Source organism: Odocoileus virginianus, chromosome 24 (assembly GCF_023699985.2).
Source record: "Odocoileus virginianus isolate 20LAN1187 ecotype Illinois chromosome 24, Ovbor_1.2, whole genome shotgun sequence".
Taxonomy (NCBI): Eukaryota; Metazoa; Chordata; class Mammalia; order Artiodactyla; family Cervidae; genus Odocoileus; species Odocoileus virginianus.
Window position 1 is genome coordinate 37374548 of NC_069697.1, and position 13414 is coordinate 37387961.

Consider the following 13414-nt stretch of genomic DNA (forward strand, 5'->3'; position numbering starts at 1 on the left):
CCAGAAAATATACCTTGAAATATTTATGAGAATGCACACTCTATCCAACAGAGAGCTATGTAAAATGAAAGAGAGGATATGTATATAAAAAATAATAAAACCAGAAAATAATAAAACCACACATTGGAAGCTGGGACCATTTGCTCATCTAAGGACATAAATTGAGGAAAGAAGAGAGGGTAGGGAACAATTTTGACTACTCAGATAAAGTATTTTCTTCTGTCTTAGGAATATGTTTTAATTGAGCTGCAATCACCAAGATGATGTAAAGCCACTTGCAATTTTATTTATAAACAACCATGTAAGATTTCTCTAAGGATAGAGTTGGTCCCACCAACAGATGTCAACCGTTCAATTTTCTATTCCCACTCAAACTAAAATCTGAAAGACAGGATATCTATACAGATCACTTGACCTATGACAGTTTCATAATAATGAATCTGAGACAAGAAGAGGAATGTGAGCTGAGAAAGGGAGAGAGGATTTCATGTGGAAAGAACATATCTAAGATCATGAAAACACAAGAACACAGAAAACAGGATTTTCACTGGTATAAAGTCAGTTAACAATTAAAGTAACAGGAGTATTACACTAGGTTTGATAAAAAAGGGTTAGAGATGACCCTTAAAAGCAACATTAACGGATGATCTTATGACCAAGTGTTTTAAAACTTTTCTTACAAACTTTCCAAATATCAAATTTTAATCAAAGTTCTTTTGATTTTCAGCTAACTTTGAGATGCTTTAGTGGGCCCCTGAGGCATGTCAGAGAAATATTAACTAGTATCATTCTGTATGATAAATTACATAGAGAGCATTATCACATGAACAATAAATCCACCTAAAAATATACTGTATGAATGAATACTATTTATACAGACATTCTAACAATTATATGATGTTCCAAATTTTGGATACGTCCTCAGTTCAGTACAGTTCAGTTACTCAGTATTGTCCAATTCTTTGTGACCCCATGGAGTGCACATGCCAGGCTTCCCTGTTCAACACCAACTCCCAGAGCTTGCTCAAACTCATGTCCATCGAGTCAGTGATGCCATCCAATCATCTCATTCTCTGTCATCCCCTTCTCCTCCTGCCTTCAATCTTTCCCAGCAATAGGGTCTTTTCTAATGAGCCAGTTCTTCGCATCAGGTGGCCAAAGTATTGAAGCTTCAGCTTCAGCATCAGTCCTTCCAATGAATATCCAGGACTGATTTCCTTTAGGATTGACAGGTTTGATCTCCTTGCAGTCCAAAGGAGTCTCAAGAGTCTTATCCAGAACCACAGTTCAAAAGCATCAATTCTTCAGCACTCAGCTTTCTTTATGGTCCAAGTCTCACCCATACATGACTACTGAAAAAGCCATAGCTTTGACTAGATGGACCTTTGTTGGCAAAGTAAAGTCTCTGCTTCTTAATATGCTGTCTAGGTTGGTCATAGCTTTTCTTCCAAGGACCAAGAGTCTTTTGATTTCATGGCTGCAGTCACCATCTGCAGTGATTTTGGAGCCTAAGTAAGAAAGTCTGTCATTGTTTCCATTGTTTCCCCATCTGTTTGCTATGAAGTGATAGGACCAGTTGCCTTGATCTTAGTTTTTTGAATGTTCAATTTCAAGCCAGCTTTTTCACTCTCCTCTTTCATCAAGAGGCTCTTTATTAGTTCCTTTCTCTTTCTGCCATAAGGGTGGTGTCATCTGCACAACTGAGGTTATTGATATTTCTCCCAGAAATTTTGATTGAAGCTTGTGCTTCATCCAGCCCAGCATTTCACATGATGCACCTGCATATAAGCTAAATAAGCAGGGTGACAAAATACACCCTTGACATACTCCTTTCCCAATTTGGAACCAGTCCCTTGTTCCATGTTCACTTCTAACTGTTGCTTCTTAACCTGCATACAGATTTTTCAGGAAGCAGGTAAGGTGGTCTGGTATTCCCATTTGTTTAAGAATTTTGAGCGGTTTGTTGTGATCCACACAGTGAAAGGTTTTGGCATAGTCAATAAAACAGAAGTAGATGTTTTCCTGGAATTCTTTTGCTTTTTCTATGATCCAACAGATGTTACCAATTTGATCTCTGGTTCCTCTGCCTTTTCTAAATCCAGCTTGAACATATGGAAGTTCTCAGTTCAGATACTGTTGAAGCCTCACTTGGAGAATTTTGAGCATTACTTTGCCAGTGTGTGAGATGAGTGGATCTGTGCAGCAGTTTGTACATTCTTTGAAATTGCCCTTCTTCAGGATTGGAATGAAAACTGACCTTTTCCAGTCCTGTGGCTATGTCCAAGTATAATGCTATAGTTCTATTTGTTATGTTAAACTGTTATATGTCATAACAATAAGCAAACTTCATTATCAATTACACTGTAATAAAATGTTTAAATATGATTTTAAGTCTTTTGTAATCTACAGACAGTTATTATACTCTGATGCTCTTACAAAAGTGCTTCATCTTCCAAAGGATACATAGGAAGTCTACAGAGGCAGTAACTACAGTTCCATATCCAGATGATGGCTATGCAGAGATTCCAGCCCATATTCACACCAAACAAGAACCCACCCTGCCCCTGAGGCCCCTAGATCAGGCATCCAGAGATCTTTACTCCCTAACAGACAGGGTTGACACCACTACCCAGCCCTGAAGCATCTAGAGAAGATAAATGTCACCAACCCACGTCCCATTATATAATAGGAGTAAAATCTCTTGAGGGAGTGATTGAGACAGGGAGGCAGCAAGGTACAAAATTTAAAAGAATAACATAACCCAAGAACACGACATAAACTGATTAGAACCAACTAGGTCCAAGATGGCAGATGAGGTGACTTTCGCTACACCTTGAGCCTCAGTATACACTCACTGTAACACATAAGCAAGCTAAATGATACACTCACAGGCAATACACAGTTCCAAGGCAGATCATAAAGGTAAAAAAATGGGCAGGAGCCCAATGCCTAGAAACCTCCTCCTCTTTCCCAAAATAGCTGGAATACTCCTCCCACTCATCAGCCAATGAAATTACTCACCCTTGTAAAAACTTAACCCCTTCATGGATCACAGCCTTGCTGTGGTGAAACAGCTTGAGTAACTCAATGAAGCTATGAGCCATGACCTGCAGGGCCACCCAAGATGGACAGGTCACAGTGAAAAGTTCTGACAAAATGTGGTTCACTAGAGAAAGGAATGGCAAATCACTCCAGTATTCTTGCCTCAAGAAGCCCATGAACAGTATGAAAAGGCAAAAAGAAAAGACACTAGAAGATGAACCCTTCAGGTTGGTAGGTGTCCAGTAAGCTACTGGGGAGTATGAAGAGACTGGGCTAAAGCAGACTCTCAGATGTGTCTAGTGGTGAAAGTAAAGTCTGATGCTGTAAAGAACAATATTGTATAGAAACCTGGACTGTTAGGTCCACAAATCAAGGTGAATTGGACATGGTTAAGCAGGAGATGGAAAGAGTGAACGTCAACATCTTAGAAATTACTGAACTAAAATGGACAGAAATGGGCAAATTTCAATCAGATATCCATGATATCCACTACTGCGGGTAAGAACCTCTTACAAGAAATGGAGTATCCCTCATGGTCACCAAAAGAGTTCAAAATGTGGTACATGGGTGCAGTCTCAAAAATGACAGAATGATCTTGGTTCATTTCCAAGGCAAACCATTTAACATCACAGTAACTCAAGTCTATGTCCAAACCACTAATGCTGAAGAAGTTAAAGCTAAATGGTTCTATGAAGACCTATGAGACCAACTAGAACTAACGCCATCAAAGATGTCCTTTTTTCTCATATGGAATTGGAATGCAAAAGTAGGAAGCTAAGATTTACCTGGAGGAACAGGCAAGTTTGTCTTTGGAGTACAAAATGAAGCAGAGCAAAGGTTAACAGAGTTTTGTCAAGAGAATACACTGGCCACAGTAAACACCCTCTTTCAACAACGTTAAGAGATGACTCTACACATGGACATCACCATAGGGTCAATAACGAAGTCAGATTGATTTTATTCTTTGAAGCCAAATTGGAGAAGCTCTACACAGTCAGCAAAAACAAGATCTGAAGCTGACTGTGGCTCAGATCATCAGCTCCTTACTGAAAAATTCAGGCTTAAATTGAAGAAAGTAGGGAAAACCACTAGGCCATTCAGGTATGAAATCCCTTATGATTATACAGTGTAGGTGATAGATTCAAGGGATTAGATCTGGTAGACAGAGTATCTGAAGAACTATGGACAGGATTCATAACATTGTACAGGAAGCAGTGACCAAACCATCCTAAAGGAAAAGAATGCAAGAAGGCAAAGTAGTTGTCTGAGAAGGCTTTACAAACACCTTTAAAAAAAATAAAAGGGGAGTGAAAGGAAAGGAGAAATAGAAAGATATACCCATCTGAATGCAGAGTTCAAGAGAATAGCAAGGAGAGATAAGAAAGCCTTCTTATATGAACAATGCAAAGAAAAATAGAAGAAAATAATAGAATGGGAAATACTAGAAATTTCTTCAAGAAAATTGGAGATATAAAGGCAATATTTCATGCAAGGATGAACACGATAAAGGACAGAAACAGTAAGGCCGTAACAGAAGCAGAATAGATTAAGAAGAGGTGGTAAGAATACACAGAAGAACTATACAAAGAGGTCTTAATAACCAGTGATAACTGGACGTAGATAACCAGGATGGTATGGTCAATCGCCTAGAGCCAGATATCAGGGAGTGTAAAAGGTTCAAGTGGGCCTTAAACAGCATTACTACAAAGCTAGTGGAGGTGATGAAATTCCATGTGAGCTATTTAAAATCCTAAAAAGATGACGCTGTTAAATACAAGCACTCAATACATCAGCAAATTTGGAAAACTCAACAGTAGCTACAGGACTGGAAAAGGTCAGTTTTCATTCTTATCCCAAAGAAGGGCAATCCCAAAGATGTTCAAACTACTGTACAGGTTTGCTTGTATGGTAAGGTTTTCTTATACTGCAAGGTTTGCTCAAAATCCATCAAGCTAGGCTTCAGCAATCTGTGAACGGAGAACTTTCAGATGTACAAACTAGATTTAGAGAAAGCACAGGAACCAGAGATCAAATTGCCAACATTTGCTGGATCATAAGAGAAAGCAAGGGAATTCCAGAAAAACTTCTGCTTCATTGACTACACTAAAGCTTTTGACTATGTGGATACAACAAACTGTAGAAAAATTCTTAAAAAGATGGGAATACTAGATCACCTTACCTGTTTCCTGAGTAACCTGTATGCAGGTCAAGAAGCAACAGTTAGAACTGGACATGGAACAATGGACTGGTTCAAAACTCGTAAAGTCAAGGCTATATATCATCTCTATGCTTATTTAACTTCTATGCAGAATACATCATGCAAAATACCTGGCTGGATCAATCACAAGCTGGAATCAAGATTGCTGGGAGAAATATCAAGAACCTCAGATGTTCAGAGGAAACCACTCTAATGTCAGAAAGCAAAGAGGAACTCAAGAACCTCCAGATGAGCATGAAAGAGGAGTGTAAGAAAGTTGGCTTGAAACTCAACATTCAAAAAACTAAGATCATGGCATCCGGTCCCATCACTTCATGGCAAATAGATGGGAAAACAATGGAAACAGTGACAGATTTTATTTTCTTGGCCTCCAAAATCACTGCACACCTTGACTGCAGCCACGAAATTAAAAGACACTTGCTCCTTGGAAGGAAAGCTGACAAACCTAGACAGCAATTTTAAAAGCAGAAACATCACTTTTCTGACAAAGGTCTATATATTTAAAGCTGTGGTTTTTCCAACAGTCATGTACAGATGTGAGAACTGGACCATAAACAAGGCTATTGTTGTTTAGTTGCTAATCGTGTCTGACTCTTTGCAACCACATAGACTACAGCCTGCCAGGCTTCTCTATCCATGGGATTTTCCAGGCAAGAAACTGGAGTGGGTTGCCATTTCCTTCTCCAGGGGATCTTAATGACCCAAGAATGGAACCCATGTCTCCTTCATTGACAGGTGATTTCTTTTACCAATATAGCCACCAGGGAACGAAGGCTGAGCCCCAAAGAATTGATGCTTTCAAATTGTGGTGCTAGAGAAGACTGTTGAAACTCTCTTTGACAGAAAGATATTTTTCCAGGTGGCGATAGTGGTAAAGAACCTCCTCCCAAAGGAGGAGACACAAGAGATGCAGGTTTAATCCCTCGGACCAGAAGATTCCCTAGAGAAGGGCCTGGCAACTCACTCCAGTATGCTTACCTAGAGAATCCCATGGACAGAGGAGCCTGGCGGTCTTTAGTCCATAGGGTCGCAAAGAGTTGGCCAGCAAGGAAATGAAACCAGTCAATCCTAAAGAAAATCAACCCTGAATATTCACTGGAAAGACTGATGCTGAAGCTGAAGCTACAATACTTTGGCCACCTGATGCGAAGAGCTGACTCACTAGAAAAGACCCTGATGCTGGTGCAGATTGAGGGTAGGAGGAGAAGCAGGCAAGAGAGGATGATAAGGTTGGACAACATCATCAACTCAATGAATATGAGTTTGAGCAAAGTCTGGAACATAGTGAAGGACAGGGAAGCCTGGCACGCCGAGGTCCATGTGGTTGAAAAGAGTCCGACATGTGAATAGCAACGACAACATAAAAACTGACAATCCCATACCCTGGTGCCTCTCTTGCCTTCCAAGATGATCCACACTCTGTCTGTGGAGTGTGTTTCTCTCTGAATAAACCTTCTTCACTTTAAAGAAAAAATTGCTACATTAAAATATAAGGTGAGAAAATGATGCCTGTGATTTCTGGCAACCATAATATGACAGTATTTGCATAATATGATATAATATGCAGAATGGATATGTTTTATTTTACATAATAACCTTGACTCATACTATTTTACAGGGTCAAAAAGAGACACTACAAAATTTTTAACTATTTAAGTGTTAACAATCTATAAACTATGAAGAAAGAAAAATGAAGTTCAGTAGTTAAAGGTTTAAACACATGTACCAGTCAGAACCCTCCTACCCTGCTGGTGGAAATGTAAATGGTACAACCATTAGGTAGAAACGTGTGAAGGTTCACTAAAAATACTAAAAATAGAGCTACCATATGATTCAGCAATTCCATTCCTAGGCTTATATCTGGAGAAAATCATAATTTGAAGAGATACATGCACCCCAATGTTCATTGCAACAGTATTTACAATAGCCAAGACACAGTTATCAACCTAAATGTCCATTGACAGACACGTGTATAAAGAAGATACCGTACCTATATACAATTAAATATTACTCAGCAATAAAAAAAGGATGAAATATAGCCATTTGTAGCAACATCAGATGGACCTAGAGATTACCATACTAAGTCAAAGACAAATGTCATATCACTTATATGTGGAATCTAATTTTTTAAAAAATAACACGAATGAACTTATTTATTAAAAATAAGACAACAGAACTTATTTACAAATATCAAAAACAAACTCATGATTACCAAACAGAAAATGTGGCTGGGAGGGTTAAAGCAGGAGCTTGGGATGAACATACACACACTACTATATGTAAGATAGATAATCAACAAGGACCAACTGTTTAGCACAGGGAACTCTACTCCAGTAAAGTTAAAATTTTTAAATTTTTTTTAAATTTAGAATTTGGGGGACTTCTCTGGCAGTCCAGTGGTTAAGACTCCATACTTCCAGTGCAGAGGGTTCAGGTTCGATCCCTGGTTGGGGCACTATGACGCTACACAGCACAGTCAAAAGATTTACACACACACACACACACACACACACACACACACACATGTTAAAAAAGAGTAAGAAAGTATGCTTATATCAAGAAGAGTGCAACAAAGAACTCCAGCAGCAGCAAAGTCCTCATCTGAAACTCTTGGAGCTATAATTATTTAGGGTTAATACTTAAGAAAGTTAGTAATAATGCATATAACAAATTACACAAACCTTCAGTGGGATCAGAGCTGCACCCTATACTCAAACATGTTTATATTTCTGCCATGAAACATACACATTCACAGTGAGTATGAGAAATAAAGATCATAATGAGAGTCAATTCCATTAGGCCAAATTTCACCATGAAATCAGTTATTTAAATAAAATCTTTGGATTTTCAAAGTTATTTGAATTTCCTAGTTACAAAAAAAAAAGGTTTGTGATCCTAAATCTGGTTTGCCTCATTTTATGTAAGTGTTAACAGTAGCTAGATGAAAACTTTGTGGCTCTCTTACCACCTCTGTAGTAATTCAATGTTTTTAAGAAATCCAATGTTTAGAAACATAACTTGACATCAAACATACTCTGTTTTATAATTTGACTTTTCCCCTAGAAAATTACATCAGTAGATTTTCTTGCCCTACTGGATACAATGATCAAAACCACGAATGTACCGGTCAAGATGATAAATGAACATCTGTTCACAGCGTGACGGGCTACAGGAGACTCCTGAGTCTCCTGAACTCAAACTGAGGGCCGTGGTATCCTTCCCGAAGAGGGAATTATCAAACGAACCTTCTCACCTACCTGGAGTGCCCTCTGATGTTTTTATCCCCATTCTACAGCAGTACTGAGCAATCCCATAGTCCGCAATCTTGGCGATGATGGCAGCATTGGGATACAGGGTGAAAAGCAAAACATTGTGGGGCTTCAAGTCACGGTATATAATCATGGCCGAATGGAGGTATCTGCCATAAAATGCACAGGAAATCTTATTAAAATGTGAGTATATCATAATATATTTTGGCATGATTTTTTTAAAATACACATATTCACTAGGCAAAGTATCAAAATTCTGTGCTAAGTTTTACCTTCAAAGTTAAAAGATACTGTAGAAGGAAATCAAAATATATAAGTCCAGTTTTACTTAGAAAGTTTATGCATTTAAAACAAACTAAAAGACATGTTAGTTCTGATAAGTGATTTAAACTTAAAGGCACAACCACTTTAAGCAGAATATGTATTTTTTTGAGACTTCTTTCCTGTATACTTTAATAATCACTAAAAGGAATTTTGAATCCCCTCAATATCATGTAAGTATTTTAATTGGTTTAAAATGAAAATACATTAAATAAGAATTGATAGTATTTTGTTATAACTCCCATTTATTTAACAATTTTAGAAGTTCTTCCTAGCCTTTAAAATTCTATCTCTCCTTTGATATTTTTTTTCTGAATAAAACATTTCCTAACTTTTTGGAAAATATTTTCTACTTTTTCAATAGCTAATAAATTAAACTAAAAGACTTTTTTAAAGCTATTTGTACTGTATCATTTGAAGATGTAATATATTTTAAGCCCAGATCTACTATGAATTATCAAAGAATGACTTGAACTGAGAGCTGGAATGAGTAAACCACTATCTTGGGAAAGGTGATATGGGGAATGTTAAAGTCTTTCCTTTTAGAAATTGATCCATTCAACCATTGGCAACCAGAGTTTGACATTCACTGTAGGTGAAGAATAAAAACTAGTTAATATAAAAAAACAAAACTAAGTTTTCCTCTCAGCCAGGTCTTGTCCATTTTAGAAACATGGCCAAAAAGCTATCACTAGTTCTAAAGTAACGCTATTACCTTTCCTTACCCATCTAAAAAACTCAGATTTTTCCCCAGCTCTTTTTACCCTACCCCATGACATCAAATTTGCCATAGTTCTGCACATGACCTCACAACTATACTATGTCCTACCTTGAAATTACATTTTTTCACAGAACTACAAGGCTGTATATTGTCACCTTGCTTATTTAACTTATATTCAGAGTACATTATGCGAAATGCCAGGCAGGATGAAACACAAGCTGGAATCAAAATTGCCAGGAGAAATATCAATAACCTCAGATATACAGATGATGCCACCCTTATGGCAGAAAGCAAAGAACTAAAGTCTCTTGATGAAAGTGAAAGAGGAGAGTAAAAAAGTTGGCTTAAAACTCAACGTTGAGAAAACCAAGATCATGGCATCCAGTCCCATCACTTCATGGCAAATAGATAACAATGACAGACTATTTTCTTGGGCTCCAAAATCACTGCAGATGGTGACTGCAGCCATGAAATTAAAAGATGTTTGCTCCTTGGAAGAAAAGTTATGACTAGACCACATATAAAAAGCAGAGACATTACTTTACTAACAAAGGTCCATCTAGTCAAAGCTATGGTTTTTCCAGTAGTCATGTATGGATGTGAGAGTTGGATTATTTAAGAAAGCTGATCACCAAAGAATTGATGCTTTTGAACTGTGGTGTTGGAGAAGACTCTTGAGAGTCCCCTGGACTGCAAGGAGACCCAACCAGTCCATCCTAAAGGAAATCAGTCCTGAATTGGAAGGACTGATGCTGAAGCTGAAACTCCAATACTTTGGCCAACTGATGTGAAGAACCAACTTATTGGAAAAGACCCTGATGCTGGGAAAGATTGAAGGCAGGAGGAGAAGGGGACGACAGAGGATGATATGGTTGGATGGCATCATCGACTCAATGGACATGAATTTGAGCAAGCTCCGGGAGTTGGTGATGGACAGGGAAGCCTGGCGTGCTGCAGTCCATGGGGTCGCAGAGAATTGGACATGACTGAGTGACTGAATTGAACTGAAATTACACTTTTTCACAGAACTTAAGAGAGGTAAATTTAAATCCCTTTTTTGTGGCTTTTGGTTTAGGCTCGCCTTATATCAATAAATATTTGCTCCATTACTGAGTATTAATCACTGCTAGAGGGATTAGGAGCAGAGAGGCAGAAATACCCTGAACTTTCCATTGATTGATGACCTAGAATGTATGGATCATTTAACTTCATCAATAGAAGATTCTTTCTCTTCCAGGATGTAGTTAGAACATTTGGCATTAGGCCTATTCCTTTCAGTAGACATAATTTTGGCTAAAAGTAAGAGAGATATACTAATGAAGCTGACCTTAACAATAAGCAATAGGCTTAAAAGAAAAATTTACTGAGGGCTTACTGAAAGGCCATTAGCTACTCTTATCCTGTTGAAGAGAAAAGCTGGGAGATTAAGAAGAAAAAAGTTAAAGCCAAGTCATACATTACTGAATAGCATACAAATCCTTCCTAATGCATGCCTCTTTCAGAATATTTAAAGACTACAGACTCTCTCAAAACACTTTCCAAAGGTTAAAAAAATTAAACTTAATTTTAAATAATGTCACTGGGAAGGAAAGATTATCTGGATTAGTTAAAATGTTCAATTACAGAATTTAATCTTAAAAGTACAGTTTTAATAGCTTTAAATAGCAGAATAGCTTTCAAAACATAACAAGTATGGATGTTGCCTTAGTAAGAATAATTCAGCCATAATTTATGTATTATATGACAATGATCATTGTCAAATATTTTATTAAAACAACCTAGCTAAACTCAATTTAGTTATTTTTAAATTGTGATTGTTATCAATGTTGCAAAGAAACTCCTTTGTAACTTACAGTAAACTTTATCTCAACCTAAAGAGAATTATTCTAAGAATAGAATATCTTCATTCATTTAACAAATATATATTGGGCACCTATGAGGGACAGTCACTAGGGATATAAAGTCATCCTCGTCTCCCTGCTCTTTAGGGCCACAGTCGAGAGGAAGAGGTGGGTATTCTAACAAGATTGCAAAAATGTGATACTTCCCTAGCATTTGGTACTACATCCCTAGTAGTTCCAAAGCAGACTCTCACACTAGACTATAAGTTTTCAATCTTGATAACAGCAATATAATCTCTATCTTTCTTTCCCCTCTTCAGCAGCCAGTGCAAAGTCCTGCATGGAGCAGAGTCAAGAAACATGTGTTAAGCAGGCCAACTCTTCATAGTGCAATTAGTCATCATGGTGAAGACAGTATGTGAGAAAATTCTAGAGGAATATGAGTTTTCTAGGAGGAGGATTTTTTGACAAGACAGGAATGACAAATGCAAGAATAGACACGGATGCCAATGAGAAGTCAAGTCCTTCAGCATGGTTGGAATGAGGGCAATGGAATTAAAGTAGTCTGGAGAGGCAGGCAAGAGGCATACATAAAGAGTTCTGAGGCTATGTCAGGTATTTAGATGTATTCTCCAGATATCTTGAAATGCTAAGGAGTTTCAAGAATACTTAAATTTTTATTTTGGAATAATATATCAGAAATATTCCGATAATTCCCTGTAAATATCAGACCAAGACAGCAGTAGTGGCATAAAAATAAATTAATCAAGGACCTAGTGGACAAAGGAGTACTTACTTTTGGGGGGAAGGGGATGGTCTGGATGTGACTACAAAGACCTTTGTTGGCAAATGAGATACAAAATAAAAAACAGATTCATGGTGAAATAAGAGAAAATAAATTCAATTTTGAAAATATTGAAACACAAACTTATAGGAAATATAGTTTACTACATCTTTAAAGGTTCAGTTCAATTCAGTTCAGTCGCTCAGTTGTGTCCCATTCTTTGCGACCCCATGGACTGCAGCACTCCAGGGCTCCCTGTCTATCACCAACTCCCAGAGCTTACTCAAACTCATGTCCATTGAGTCGGTGATGCTATCCAACCATCTCATACTCTGTCGTCCCCCTCTCCTCCCACCTTCAATCTTTCCCAGCCTCAGGGTATTTTCCAATGAGTCAACTCTTTACATCAGGTGACCAAAGTATTGGAGTTTCAGCTTCAACAGCAGTCCTTCCAATGAACACCCAGGGCTGATCTCCTTTAGGATGGACTGGTTGGATCTCCTTGCAGTCCAAAGGACTCTCAAGAGTCTTCTGCAACACTACAGTTCAAAAGCATCAATTCTTCGGCACTCAGCTTTCTTTAGAGTCCAACCCTCACATCCATACATGACTACTGGAAAAACGATAGCCTTAACGAGACAGACCTTTGCTGGCAAAGTAATATCCCTGCTTTTTAATATGCTGTCCAGGTCAGTCATAAGGCAAAAAGATAGGACACTGAAAGATGAACTCCCCAAGCTGGTAGATGCCCAATATGCTACTGGAGATCAGTGGAGAAACAATGCCAGAAAGAATGAAGAGATGGAGCCAAAGCAAAAACAACACCCAGTTGTGGATATGACTGGTGATGGAAGTAAAGTCCGATACTATAAAGAGCAATATTGCATAGGAACCTGGAATGTTAGGTCCATGGATCAGGCAAATTGGAAGTGGTCAAATAGGAGATGGCATGAGTGACTGTCGACACTTTAGGAATCAGCAAACTAAAATGGACTGGAATGGGTGAATTTAACTCAAATGACCATTATATCTACTACTGTGGGCAAGAATCCCTTAGATGAAATGGAGTGGCCATCATAGTCAACAAGAGTCCAAAATGCAGTACTTGGATACAATCTCAAAAATGACAGAATGATCTCTGTTTCCAAGGCAAACCACTCAATATCACGGTGATCCAAGTCTATGCCCCAACCGGTAGTCTGAAGAAGCTGAAGTTGA

General features: G+C 38.0%; 1 protein-coding gene across 5 annotated transcripts in view; it reads right to left on the bottom strand.

Moving 5' to 3' along the window:
• Positions 1 to 13414, bottom strand: part of LRRK2 (leucine rich repeat kinase 2) — a 192376-nt gene that overhangs the window by 43631 nt on the left and 135331 nt on the right. For all 5 annotated transcript variants that reach the window (XR_011483287.1, XM_070454571.1, XM_070454570.1 and 2 more), the window contains one exon: positions 8518 to 8678. Coding sequence is in view for 4 of the 5 variants with exons in the window: in XM_070454571.1 (XP_070310672.1) it covers positions 8518 to 8678 (161 nt within the window). In the remaining variant the exon portion in view is untranslated. The remainder of the gene's footprint in view (positions 1 to 8517; positions 8679 to 13414) is intronic.